Source organism: Populus euphratica, unplaced genomic scaffold (assembly GCF_000495115.2).
Source record: "Populus euphratica unplaced genomic scaffold, PopEup_1.0 scaffold70.1, whole genome shotgun sequence".
Classification (NCBI taxonomy): Eukaryota; Viridiplantae; Streptophyta; class Magnoliopsida; order Malpighiales; family Salicaceae; genus Populus; species Populus euphratica.
Window position 1 is genome coordinate 378,424 of NW_011499950.1, and position 12,006 is coordinate 390,429.

A 12,006-nucleotide genomic window follows, 5' to 3' on the forward strand; every position below is an offset into this window, starting at 1 on the left:
GTATTTCCATATCTGTAACAATGCTGCGTTAATTTCTTAGCTAATTTTTTATTAAACCAACATGATCATATTTGATTCTTCAATTAATATGTTTTTGCACCTCTGGCTACACAGAAAGTCATTCATTATGGTGTCACTCGAGTTCTTGTCCCTGGAATCTACCGGGTAGGTTGTGCACCAGGCTATGTTAGCAAGTTCGCAGAATCTAACACACTAGACAAATATGGTTGTGTAAAGGAGTACAATGATTTTTTCAACTATCACAATGATCTTCTGCAAGCAAAGCTTGAGAAATTGAGAAAGAAATACCCTGGAGTGTCTATAGTATATGGTGATTATTATAATGCGATGCAGTTTGTTATGGACAATTACAAGAAATTTGGTAAGTATATTTGAAATCCCTTTTCAAAACTGCGTAGATATTGAAATAAGTGGATAGAAACTGACACTTTTACTTGATCACTTGTCACTGCGCAGGATTTGAATATATAACTCAAGGTTGCTACATTGATCAAGGTAAGCCACCTTGTTCAGACCCTCAAAAGCATATGTTCTGGGATGTATATCATTCGACCCAAAACTCAAATAAGTATATGGCAAATTGGATTATTCAAGACATCGTCTTGAAGTTTGGATGCAAGTGATCGATGAAGTTTCAAGTTCCAAAGAGAAACTTCTTAATGGTTACTCATCGTGTTTCGATTTTATTCTGTTTTCCTGCGAGAATGAGCTGAACCATAATGTACGTTAACTGATATCAGTTTTTAATTAATTTACTAGGATTCCTGATGCAACAAAATGATATGGATCATGCTATGTTGTGATGTGATGTGTAAAGCCTCTACACACACACACAAAGTCATTTTTCATTTAAATGTAGTAATTAATGTGCCAATTTAAATTTCAATTTCACAAAGCTTTCATAATATAAAGTCATTTTTATTATATATCTATGATCTTAAACTTTAATGTCAAGATGGTTATTTGATGCTTGGATTATTTACTATTTTCCCCTTTTATTCTCGCTTGATTTTGATCCGATTGCAATAGCGCTCATAATAATGGGTCTATTAATAAACTCTTAAGTATATAACTGGTTAAGACAAGAACAAGCAGCATCGATCCTACAGATAGTGGTTAAGGAACTTGAGTCTCTTCCGCCTTATGATGGCACTAGCTAGCTGCATGTAAATGAAGTGATCCAATTGTTATGACCTGTTCCTAGAGCATGAAATTAGCACTTGGAAGAGAGTCTTAATTATGATTAGGACATTTGGGGTGAACTTTTCTACAAGCCAAGCCATGAACACATCTTGTGTGGATGATTATGCACGCCAAGATTTGTTGTTCTAACAGGTAGATATGAAACTTTACTGTCAGGGTTGGAAAAACACTGTCGTGAGAGATAAAGTTGGAAAAATGCACGCATGCCTAATCTTGAGAGATTTCACATTGACAAACACTTTCATCAGACCCGGAACTTGTGATGCTGCAAGGTGGTTGTGCGATCCCGAGCATGGAACATAACCTAGCGCCGCCCCAGCTAAGATATGGGAGTGCTCTGATGGAGATCGTGTCGTTTTTGGAGACGATGGTAAGGTGGTCTTCTTGGATTTCGCATTTGCGTGGGGAAACTAGTGCTTTAATGGGTTAGAAAAGCGATGAATGGACAATGTGGGTGGACACACAAAGACGATAACAGGCTGCCACCATGTTAAAACTACGGAGTAATTAAGCCAATGCATGCATGGCCAATAATTGCAAGTTTAGGTGCTCTAAATTCCAAGTAAAATGGTTAAGGTTTCACATCTAGTTCTCACACCAATATAAAAATGCATTTATCTATGACTATTAACATAAAATCATCTTAATTAGTGTTAAAGTTTAAGTTATTATATAAAATCTAAAATATAATTTTTAATTTTTAACACAACATGACATAATTAACACCAACAAACACATTTAATTTACACAAAATTAAATTATCTGTTCCAGTAACTTTTCTTTTAAGAATATAGTATTTCATTTTCTAATTTATCTGCAGTATTTTTTATTTTACATGGTAGCATAAATTATAAAAAAAATACAAATTATATATCCACTCCGATTGTGCCACCGAAAAAAACATGGTCAGTATCTTAATCCCCTTCTCTTCCACACTCGCACTCCCTCTCTCTATCACACCCACTCGTGCATGCCTTCTTTAAGCCCCTTCACCTGCCTACCCACACCCACTCGTGCCTTCTTTAAGCCCCTTCACCTGCCTACCTCCGGCAATTCTCATCACCGATGACCCGAGGCGGAGGAGGAGAAGTTTGAAAATATTGGTGACACCTGCATGGTTAAGCTCCAACAGCTGCGTGTTGGCATTCCTGCTCCATCTCTCTCTCTTTTCTGCCACTATCTTTTCTTCTATTAGAATTGCTGATATGCTTGGCCAAGACTATCTTGAAGAGGTACATTGATTCTTAAATTCTCAGTCTTTTGTTAAATGGGTTGTCTTGGTTTCATGTTTTAGTGTGTTGTTCTTTCTGGCTGTTGGTGTTTTAGGCTAGAAATAGATTAATGTTAGTAGTGAACAAGCATGGGAAATGGTGAATTTGATAGACCATTTTACTAGCTGCCAACAAAGTTTTGTCCATTTAGCCATTATGATTGTATATTATTGCATGAGCTAGATTTCTAATCTTAGAGTCTCGATGCAAATTGAGATGTCTAAAATGTTCAAGATGTGCCAGGATACTTGTTTCTGATTGTGGCAGAAGTAAAATGAGATCTTGAATGCTAAAACTAACACCAAGTCTACTCAGCTATTAGATGCCTACTGCTTGGATTTCTTGCCATTCTTTCTTTCTTTCCCTGTATTTCTTTTTATGTGAAGGGGCAATTTCAGTTTCACTGTTAGTACTTTCTGGTGTTAGTTTTATTTAATGGAATGCAGTTTTAGATGCCTAGACTGTGTGAAGATTGATCCTATAATGCTTGTTTCATGTATTTATGTGTTTTGATAGTGTGATTGTCCTTGGACAATTCTTGACTTTCGCGACTTCATCGAATTAAAGCTTGAAATTAATCAAGGAATCAGAAGAAGTGGATGATGACAAGGAAGAAGACGATGAGGATGACTACGAGAAAGATGATACTGTTGACATTTCTTTAGAGAAGGAATTGCAGACAGTGCATCCATGTACAAGAACTTTCAAGCGGCCTAAGCGAAAGCCTAGGCTTCATCATCCATGCTTTGCATGATTTCAGTCTGGAGTTTGGATGTGTCACTAGGCATAGCTATAGAGAAAGCAAATTTTAGCTTCTTTCAGTTTATTGTCCGTGACCAGCTTGTTAATCCAAATCCAATAGTATAGTCATAGTAACTTTGCATCTCCAATTTTGGTTTAAATTGTTTTCCTATTCGTCTTTGCATGGTGAACATCGTCATTAGGTAATGCAGATGAAAGAATATTGTAATAGCATTGATCTTGGAGAAATAAATGGTTTTCCTCTTCTCCGCAATTGCTATCTATGTTCTAGCAGAGCTGCACCGAGTTGTTTCAAGTCCTGCTTCTTGTATTTCAGTATGGTTCCCTTTTTTTTTCTTTTCTTTCTTGAATTGTTTGCAATATATGCGCAAAGATAATCAATCAAGATTCCTACAATGAATTGGTCCATTCTTTCATTTGTTTGCTAATTCCCAATCTTAGGACAAAGATATGATATACATTGGATGAAGAAAAGGAATTTCAGCAAGATGAACATGAAGAAATGGGTTTGAACGTACAATCACTTTGAGATACATAATTCACTACTTAGAATCTTAGTTGTTGAACTCTGGTTATGTTGATATAAAAACAAAAAAACTTGAAATTCAAAACTTGATCCAAGAAGTTGAATAAAAAAAAAATTGATATGATAACACTCTATTAATACTCTATTCAAATTCAATAAGATCGAAACAAAAATAATAATAATAATAAACGAAGTAATATTGTTTAAAAAGAACAACAGTTTTGATTACTTGCTAGTTTAATGGCATAGCAAACAAGAATGGTTATTGTTTTTTTAAAATATTTTTATTTAGAAATATATTGAAGCAATTTTTTTTATATTAATATATCAATTTAAAAATATTAAAAAAATTAATTTAAAATTTAAAAAAATCATTTTTTTGGCAGAATCACAAAACTTGGGCTTATCTTCAACTATGCTTAAAACGAACAGTGATACAAGCTCCAGGTGTCAATAATACAATCACATCTTAAATGGCTTGAAGTTTACAAGCTCTGCACTCAAATGATCTCATGTATTAAAATTAAAAGACAAGAATTATAGGAGTTAATCTAAAAAAAATTATGAATAACTTGACATGGTTATAGGGGGCATTAATCCGATAAAAATAAAAATACATATCCATCCAAATGACCAATAATTCAGAGTTGTTTGTATAATATATATTTTCATAGTTGATTGGTGATGGAAAAGATCATCTGGACACCAATTACAGGAGAATCAAGCCGCATGTGTTAAACTGGCTCGGCATGAAATTGTTTAGTTTACAAATAATAACAGTGTGTCTGCTGAAGCCGAAGAAACTTGGGAAGAAAGGCCATACAACCTAATATCTGCTGAACATCAAAACCAGGTTTCTGCCTAATCTTCATGCAAGGCTGCCTGATCAAAACCAGGTTTCTGCCTCATCTTCATGCAAGGCTGCCTGACACCACAAGCAGCTCTAATCTGGTTCTTCATACTACCAAAGGTACACGAGGATATCCAGTATTTGTTGGTGCAGTGATATCCCTAGGCCTGTTTACAAGGTTGCACCAAAAGCTTTGAAGACTTGTCTTCTAGTTTTCTAGGAAGGGAAACAAAATTCTTAAATTTTCTTCTGATGTCTATAAAAAAACATGTAAATCACAGAAAGAGAGGTTTCCAACTTAAGCTAAGAGTTCTAACTTGTCGGGACAGTAGTTCAGCATTTGTTTTCTTCAAAATGCATAATAGAGCCAAGTGTTTCCTGCCTTGTCCAACATGAGATTTTTGCAGGGTCGCTGTTTTACCCACAGCTGAAAGTGATTTGATAAAGAGGAAATCCATGTCCAACAAAGTTCCAATTCCTCATAAAAATATTTAAAGCTTTCAGCACTCCATCATCCATTACCATTACCAGATTACCACTCACAAAGTTGAACGATACACGGCTGCTTCACTGCTCCATGTTATTATATAAACAAGCTCCGATCACAGAGTTAAACAATACATGGCTGCTTCACTGCTCCATGTTACTATCAAAAAAACACCAATGCTGACGGTGTATCCTCTGTAGGAACAAGGGGTGTCATCAAACCAGTAGACCACCAAATTTTTCAGTGACAAGCTCTTAATCTTCTTCTCATTGTCTCAGTGTTCCTGAATATCTGAAATCATAATGCAAGAAGGGAACTCCGCAAGCTACTGAAGCAACTGAGCCAGTGTGGAAGAACTTTTTTCACTCTTCAATCAAATATGCATCCCTTTTACTTTGGTAACTCCTCAAATCAGCTACAAATGGTGTTAAAAGCAATTAAAACTTGGATGATTTGTCCTTGAGAACCTTTATAAATATAGGAACTTTTGGAAAAGAAGAGTAAGTTGATGATTGTCCTCGATCTGATGGTGTTCTTGACCCACACCGGCAACCCTCTATATGTTTTCCTTTCCATGAAAAATAACAGAAGCAGGCAGACAGAATCTTCTATAAAGAGGCTTCCCTATGAGCAGAGACCACTCTATCCCATTCAGCTCCTTTTGAGGTGGCCTCTCCTTTTCTAAGACTGAAAATAGAGCAATCACAAGTCCCACAACAATATACACCAAATGCAGATTCCTCTCCATAGTGACAGTATCCCAGCACAAGAAAGAAATGTTATTCATACTTTTGGATCTATACTGGTACAAATTTCTAGGATCTACCCCTGGAATTGATCCATCAATCATCCATAAGCACTACTCAGTTTCCTTCAAGCATCACATTGTAATATTTCCTGTCCAATGCAAACTTGGATGCAGTTTACAAAGACACTTCAGGGAATCAACAGGCAAGCGTCAACATAAAGAAGATGATAAATTAGGCATTTGACCAACCAGTTTGATTACTGACTAGCAACTATCAAATGCTCCCGGACTTGAAGTTCTTTGACATTAATCTTTTAAATTACAAAATTGCACATTTTTCCTATACATAACAATAAATGCATGAGTAATAAAACCAAAATGGGATGAGCAAGAACTGTTTGGTCGAGAGAATTGGTGCCAAAAAAAAAAAGGAACGACTCTGCAGGCATTTCACAGCCTGACTGATTGATGATGAATAGAAGGCATGCTTGAGATTTGAACCCACCTATTGAGTGTTGTAAGAGCATCATGTCCAAGTGAGACCTTGACTCCAGGTTCACCAGTCCGCTGAGTCTTATTCATCACTATGCTCACACTAATGGGCATCAGAATCTTATCCTACAACACACGATCCATATTCCACTGGTGTGACTGCAAACAACTATTCTGTATGTTAGGCATGAATAACATTTGCATGTCCACGAACAGCAAATTAAATCCCCTCTCTCAAATTGTTGTGCTTTTAGTAAATGCTATACTAGGTTGCAATCAAACAGATGAAGTAAATACCTATTCAGCTTCCCAGAAGCGTGCTACCCATTGCTTTCAACTTTGACTCTAGACCAAAGAACTTTAGTCCTGCCAATACCAAGTCAGCTGTCTTCTTCTTCATGTGTTCAATTAATATTTCATCAAACACAATTGTCTTTGCTTCAGTCAAAATTTTACGCTGTCTCAAATCTGTAAACACCTTTCTTGCCTCTTCAATTGTCCCATGCTTGCACATACCAGAGATGATAGCAGAATAGATAACTTCATTGGGAGTACAACCCTCCTGCATCATCTCATTTAGCACATCAATCACCTTTTCAGCACCACCTGTTTTACATGCATGAAGAATCGTGAGACTGTACTTGAACTCCATGGGCCCACTTTCAACACTGGCTAAGCAGTCACGAACAAGCATCATAGCTGCATCAATCTCTCCATTATCACAAAGCCCTTTAGCAAGAGAGCAATAGGCAGCAACAGAAGGGACACAGAACATCTCAACTATTTTGTTATGACTAACACAAGCCTCTTGGATGTTTCCATCTTCTACAAAACATATAATTGCAATGCTATAAGTTGTCGAGTCAGGTTTATTTAAGTCCTTCATTTCACCAAAAAGTGATAATGCCCTTTTCCTCTCTCCAACCGTAAGGAGAGCCTCCATTAGTATATTGTAGATAGGCACACTACTATAACCTTTTACTTTCAAGTCTTCAAACACTTCCAAGGCCATCATAGTTCTTTCTGGCTTCCCAACCACATGCGAGAAGAATTTGGAGAGATCATCAAAGACCGAAAATCCCAACTTCTCCATTTGCTTAAGAAGCTTGCAAAAATCATCCATCTTTTTCATCTCAGCATAAGACATCAGCAAAGGATTCACAGTCTTAAAATCCCGTTCAAGACCCTCCTGAACTGTAACCTGAAAAAGCTTATGAGCCTTATCAACCCTCTTAACATTACAAAAACCTTCAATAAGTGAATTATAAATTCGCAGATCAGCCCTATACCCAGAATCCACTAAATCCTTCAACAAATCACAAGCCAACCCAATCTTTCCATCCGCCACGAATGCCTCAACTAAAATCCCATAAATTCCTCTATCGATCAATATCCTCCTCCCCTTCATCTCCTTAAACACCTCATACCCTTTATCCACCCTCCCTCCTTTACACAACGCCATAACCAAAGTCACATATGCCATCACATCCGGCTCCACCCCATCCCTCTTCATCTCCTCCCAAACCCTCAAACAAGCATCCAAATTCCCTTCTCCTGTCAAAGCTCTAACCATTGCTGTATATGCAAAAACATCCGGTTTGCACAAATTCTCCCTCATTCTCCCTAAAACCTCCATCATTTCCTCTATCCTCCCTGACTTACACAACCCTTTTATCAAAATCATATAAGTAACACTCTCTTCCACCAGTCCATCCCTCCTAAAATCCTCATAAACCGATAATGCCAAATCCAAATGCCCCGTCTTAATCAATGAATCCATTATCCTATTATACAAAAAAACACGCGGTTTAACCCCAAATTTCACCATCTTTTGATACACATAGTAAACTCTAAGTCCCCTATTCGCATCCGAATGCATTCTAATCAAAATTTCAAACTGTTTTTCCGTCGGTGGCTTCCCTTGTGCTTCCATTAATTCAGGCAACTGATCAGCAGCTCTAAAAAAATTGCTCCTGTTCAAATTATAAGCAAAAGCATTATAACTAGCAAAAGTATGCTTAAACCCTTTCTGTTTACCTGCCCAGTGAAAGAACTTTGTCGCTAACTGAGGGTTGTTTTCGACCTTCAGCACTTCGGCAACCAGGTCCGGTGTCACCCTCCGGAGTTTGCAGAGCTCTGTCACCACTTCTGGACCCCACTGGTTCCGGTTCTTGCGGAATGCGTCGAGGATGAATCTGGCAATGGGGGAGAGGCGTTGGGAGAGGGCGAGGGAGTGTCGTGATCGTGGAGATTGAGGTTTGGAGGGTTGTGGTTGGTGGGGAAGGTTTTTCTGTGGGTCCCATTTGTGGAGATCGAATGGCTTGAAAGGGGTGATGGGGTTTTTTGGAGGTTGTGGTTTGACGGTTTGACGGTTTGTGAAGAGACCACCGCGGACTACAGGGCGGTTTTGTGAGGGTTTACGATGGCCGTAGAAGAAGTAGGGTTTAAGGGGTTTTGACGGTGGCGGAGGTGGCGGTTGGGGTGGCATTTTTTGTAAATTTCAAGGTTTGTTTGGCAGTTTACTTGTGTTCTTGTTATAGCACTTCCAGGTGCTCTTAGATGTTGGACGGTTGGAGATTGGGAAGAAGAAAATAAATGGGCCTAATTGGGCCGGCAATAAAACCTATAATAGTCCACAAATACAACAAATTCTAGCCCTATAAAACAAGCCCAAAGCTTGGCTTCAAGTAGCAACACGTGTCACTAACCCACTTGTTGAATTTGCTCACCGTCCGATTGGAGGCCTGACGCCGGAGATCAACCCAGCCGAGAGATCATGGATCTAGCATCTTGTATATCATTAAATCATCGGAGTAATTTATTTGTTATTGAATTAATTTGTTTCTATTATTTTTTTGTAAAAATACTTTTTTATTTTTTAAAAATATTTTAATTTTAACTCAACCAAACTTAATTAAATTATCCAATTTGTTAGTCAATCTGAGAGATTACCCTGATTTTTATAAATCATGAGCTAAATCATAAATTTATTGAATTAATTTATCTTATAAGTTTAATAATTATATTCCAATACCCAATCTTAAGATAAGCTTTTTTACGTACCTCCTTTTCTTATGGATAAAATTCTTACATAATAATAAAAAAAATTATTCAACACTAAAATATTTTCTGATTTTAATATACATCAATAAATAAAAAATCATTGTAAATTGCACAATGTTTTTCTTTGTTAGTCCTTTAAAATTTTACTCTTGACTAACCAGATTTGCTTTTTATTAGTTAGGACTAAGATATAAATAGATTGGACACGTAAGGACTAAACATATAACTTCAAAAACTACAAAGACTATTGAATTAGTTTTGTTTAAATTGAATTGAAATGGATATTAATTTAGCACCGTTTTTTTTTTGTTTTTTTTTATTTGAGATTGTGTTTAGATATATTTTAAAAGTATATTTGATTAGAAGATTATTGAATTGATATTTTTTTAATATTTTTAATGTATTAATATAAAAAATCTAAAAAATTAATTATTTTTATGTATTTTTAAAACATGAATTAAAAAATATTTTAATTTACTTAATCATGGTTTTCAGTAATTATCAGAATAAATCTGATCAAAATCCAATAGGATTGATATCAAATTTTATTTAAAAAACAAAAATAATATTATTATAAACTTGGTTGGTGATTGATTTAATTCAAAATCTAAGTTAAGGGTTTTGATTAAATCACAACGTCATTCCACACATAGTTAATTATAATTTTTTTTTTATAAATAAAAATAACTATGTTTTCGTTAAAAGTAAATAAATGGTCAATGAAATGATGAATTGTAGTTAGGTTTTTTTATCAGATCTTACAAAGTCAACCCGAATTTTTGACCAAGTCACCTAGATTCTTTTTTTTTTTTTTTTTTTTTTAAATCCGGCTTGATCGGACCGGGTTTTAAATTTCTCTACCCCCGAAACCCTAATCTTCCAGTTCACAGACAGATTGATCACTCCATCTCTCGAGTTTTGATTCTCTAGGAACCCCAGAAGAGGTGAGATCGATGTATCATCATCCTTCGAGGTAAAGGCATCACCTTTTCAACTGTCACTCTCTATCTCAGGTTAGGGTATGCATATTGAGTTCATCTTGGGGTTTCAAATTTTCAATCTTCTCTTTTTGGGTTGATTGGTGAGGTCTGTCAGTTGAGTTTAGTCTCTTCTCTTAATTTGGAAAGTAATTCAGATAGTTAATGGAGTATTAATGTGTAGATCTTGAATATGATTAATGCTGTAGAATAAACAGTCGTTATTTCTCTGATGTTCATTGTTTGAGCCTGGAATTTGTTTTGCAGGAGAGGTTATTGAAGCCTTGCCAACCATATTCAGTTTTGATTAAAACAGTATCATCTTTAATTTTAGTAGAAACCTTTTGAGTCCAATCTTCTGAAAAGATATGTCGGCATCCAAATTGACAAAGAAACGCCGTATTTTGGATGCCTCGGACAGATTCATCCAGTTACCGGATGAATTGATCATAATCATCTTGAAGAAAACTGGAGACCCCAAAACCCTTATTCGTTGCTGTTTAGTGTGCAAGCACTTGCAATCCCTTGTCTCCAAAGTGGATGCAGTCTCTCTTAGATTCTCATATCCAGGAGAGGCCGGCAAGTATCTCCCTTGCTGGAAATCACATGACCACATTCCTCTATCAGCTATCCCTGCCATTATGAAAGTGTTTGCTTATATGAAATCTCTTAAAATCAAGCTCTGCCTTTGCCCGTCACTACTCCCTTGTTATGGAGTGCATCGCGGACATGCATTCAAGTACAAGCTGAAGGCAGAGGATATGAACGATAAAATGCACACTCATCTGTGTGTGGCTATTGAAGTTGGATCATTGTCAAGTTTATACCGTAAACGGGACTGGTTCGATATTGAAAAGGTCAAGAATCCTCTGATGATGTCCTTTTTTCTTGTAATATTAAGTCATCGGCCTAAAACGCTGAGTAGTGTGGTGATTTTGAGTACTGGAATAGAGAGGCATGGTTTGAAACGTAAGGGGGGGAAGGTGTTTATGGAATCTGAACAAATGGCCAGGTTTTTTACTTTGATTTCAGATACAAAAGTGAACAAGAGCTGGTTTAAGAATCCGCAGAATCTGGTTTGTTGGATTAAAAAGGATGAGCAAAATAATCATCGGGTAAGAGAGAAGTTGTGGCTTGTGCATAAATGGGAAGGAGAGAGATGCAATGTGAAGAAATCAAGTATAGAGGAGAGAGATGTGAAGGAGCTGCTGTGTGCTTTTGATGAGGACGCCAACAATGATGAGAAACAATGAAAAATTAGACCTCTTCTGACAGTAGTAACATGATCACAACCCAAGTTCTAGGTTTGCGTTCTGTGTAAAGTTAGCAAATACTCTATGCTTTAGTTGAATGGTATATATTTAATTGTTACCGTGTGGAATTTCTGTTTTCTTAATTGTAAATATAAGCATGGGTTTTTTGGTAAGTTCAAGGATGGAAGTGTGATAAATTGAAAAGGCGTGAAAGATAGTAGCTTACAGCATGAATAGCATCCTTTCGAGCATTGCATTCACGATCAACTTCCATATCAATTTGCCTCAGAATTTGCATTGCTGAACAGCACAACTCATTATCTAACGTACTGCTCTTGGTAAAGGAAAATTGA

At 36.4% G+C, this 12,006-nt stretch overlaps 3 protein-coding genes across 8 annotated transcripts; 2 read left to right on the forward strand and 1 right to left on the reverse strand.

Moving 5' to 3' along the window:
- Window positions 1-1,516: 1,516 nt before the first annotated feature.
- LOC105137935 (uncharacterized) lies at window positions 1,517-3,552 on the forward strand. The gene is made up of 3 exons (XM_011043885.1): window positions 1,517-1,649; window positions 2,209-2,456; window positions 3,079-3,552. Exons 1-3 carry the CDS (start codon window positions 1,517-1,519, stop codon window positions 3,247-3,249), a joined length of 552 nt encoding a protein of 183 aa, XP_011042187.1. The 3' UTR covers window positions 3,250-3,552.
- Window positions 3,553-4,439: 887 nt separating this feature from the next.
- Window positions 4,440-8,928, reverse strand: EMB3131 (Pentatricopeptide repeat (PPR-like) superfamily protein). Of its 5 annotated transcripts, none has more exons than XR_844666.1 (3): window positions 6,658-8,928; window positions 6,374-6,519; window positions 4,440-6,017 (listed from the first exon to the last, which is right to left on the reverse strand). XR_844666.1 is itself a non-coding variant. In XM_011043819.1 (3 exons), exons 1-2 carry the CDS (start codon window positions 8,661-8,663, stop codon window positions 6,662-6,664), a joined length of 1,923 nt encoding a protein of 640 aa, XP_011042121.1. In that variant the 5' UTR covers window positions 8,664-8,752; the 3' UTR covers window positions 4,440-6,519; window positions 6,658-6,661. The 5 variants fall into 5 exon arrangements, 4 of the variants coding, with proteins under 4 accessions (XP_011042121.1, XP_011042120.1, XP_011042117.1 ...); XM_011043819.1 differs by having other exon boundaries at window positions 4,440-6,519; window positions 6,658-8,318; window positions 8,398-8,752; XM_011043818.1 differs by having other exon boundaries at window positions 4,440-6,486.
- A 1,350-nt stretch (window positions 8,929-10,278) lies between these two features.
- On the forward strand, window positions 10,279-11,887 carry LOC105137892 (uncharacterized). 2 transcript variants are annotated; one of them, XM_011043820.1, is made up of 2 exons: window positions 10,279-10,436; window positions 10,668-11,887. In XM_011043820.1, exon 2 carries the CDS (start codon window positions 10,769-10,771, stop codon window positions 11,651-11,653), a length of 885 nt encoding a protein of 294 aa, XP_011042122.1. In that variant the 5' UTR covers window positions 10,279-10,436; window positions 10,668-10,768; the 3' UTR covers window positions 11,654-11,887. The 2 variants fall into 2 exon arrangements, with proteins under 2 accessions (XP_011042122.1, XP_011042123.1); XM_011043821.1 differs by having other exon boundaries at window positions 10,279-10,396.
- The last annotated feature ends 119 nt before the right edge of the window (window positions 11,888-12,006 follow it).